Source organism: Malaya genurostris, chromosome 3 (assembly GCF_030247185.1).
Source record: "Malaya genurostris strain Urasoe2022 chromosome 3, Malgen_1.1, whole genome shotgun sequence".
In the NCBI taxonomy this organism is placed as follows: Eukaryota; Metazoa; Arthropoda; class Insecta; order Diptera; family Culicidae; genus Malaya; species Malaya genurostris.
The window spans coordinates 145,964,299-145,965,545 of NC_080572.1; the positions used below are offsets into that span (position 1 = coordinate 145,964,299).

The 1,247-nt window shown below is 34.4% G+C and overlaps 1 protein-coding gene across 3 annotated transcripts in view; it reads left to right on the plus strand.

The window, feature by feature from the left end:
* Window positions 1–325, plus strand: part of LOC131435423 (kinesin light chain) — a 331,832-nt gene extending 331,507 nt beyond the window's left edge. For all 3 annotated transcript variants that reach the window (XM_058603288.1, XM_058603291.1, XM_058603289.1), the window contains one exon: window positions 89–325. In XM_058603288.1, the coding sequence (XP_058459271.1) occupies window positions 89–205 (117 nt within the window). In that variant the 3' untranslated portion in view covers window positions 206–325. The remainder of the gene's footprint in view (window positions 1–88) is intronic.
* The last annotated feature ends 922 nt before the right edge of the window (window positions 326–1,247 follow it).

Here is a 1,247-nt window from a genome sequence, read left to right on the forward strand (position 1 = left end):
TGGTTATATTAATATATACATAGATTAAAATCTCAACTATAACCAAATTTGAATTAATTCTAATGAATTATTTAATTTTTTTTTGTAGGCGTTGGATTTAGTTAAGCAGACGAAAGTTGCAAAAATTCTTGGAGTCTCAGATGAAAATCGCCGACAAAAAATGCGGGACTGTGGAAACTACGATGATGAAACTCAAAGGAATTAAAATTAACTTTTAAATTTAGAAAACATTTATACATCTTCGCTTAGCACACATGATATCATTGTTGTTTGTACTCATAATATGCTGAATAAAATCAAATCTTAAAAAAATTCATATAAATGATTCAAGAATAAAGTTTTTGTTCAGTTGTTAGTTCTAAATTCTGGGTCGGAGTTCAAATCTAACATCTAATTTAGGTCTAAAATTTAAATACTGAACTTTGGATTAGAATAACAAAAATAAATTGAGAAACTAAATTCATTCATTTCAAATTTACTCAAGACACCAGTTCCAGAACTCAAAATTAAGATTCAATTCAGTCATAGTTTTTTATTCTGAACGTGTGATCTGAAACTAAATGAAGTTCTAATAATACTAATAATAATAAAAATAATAATACTAATCCCTAGGCTTTGTATGATGAGCTACATGACGTGTACCTTCGCTTGGCGGATGAGGGTGGAAGTCAATTTACACTTCGTATTGACAAAGTCGGACCATACCGAGACTATCGTTCGCTTATAAATGTAAAAAAATGAAAATTCTTATGTTATCAACATTATCAGCATCATCAGCATAATCAGCATCTTCAGCATCATCAGCATTATCAGCATCATCGGCATCATCGGCATCATCGGCATCATCGGCATCATCGGCATCATCGGCATCATCGGCATCATCGGCATCATCGGCATCATCGGCATCATCAGCATCATCAGCATCATCATCATCATTTTTATCACTATCACTATCTCTATCGCTATCACTATCACTATTATTATTATTTTTTTTGCCTTTCTCATATAGAAAGGTTATGCAATCACTTGAAAAACCGACCAGTGAAAATTGGAGGGCCAAGTGTCATATACCATTCGACTCAGTTCGTCGAGCTGAGCAATGTCGGTCTGTCTGTGTGTGTGTGTGTGTGTGTGTGTGTGTGTGTGTGTGTGTGTGTGTGTGTGTGTGTGTGTGTGTGTGTGTGTGTGTATGTGTGTGTGTATGTGTCAAATAATCTCACTAGGTTTTCTCGGAGATGGCTGAACCG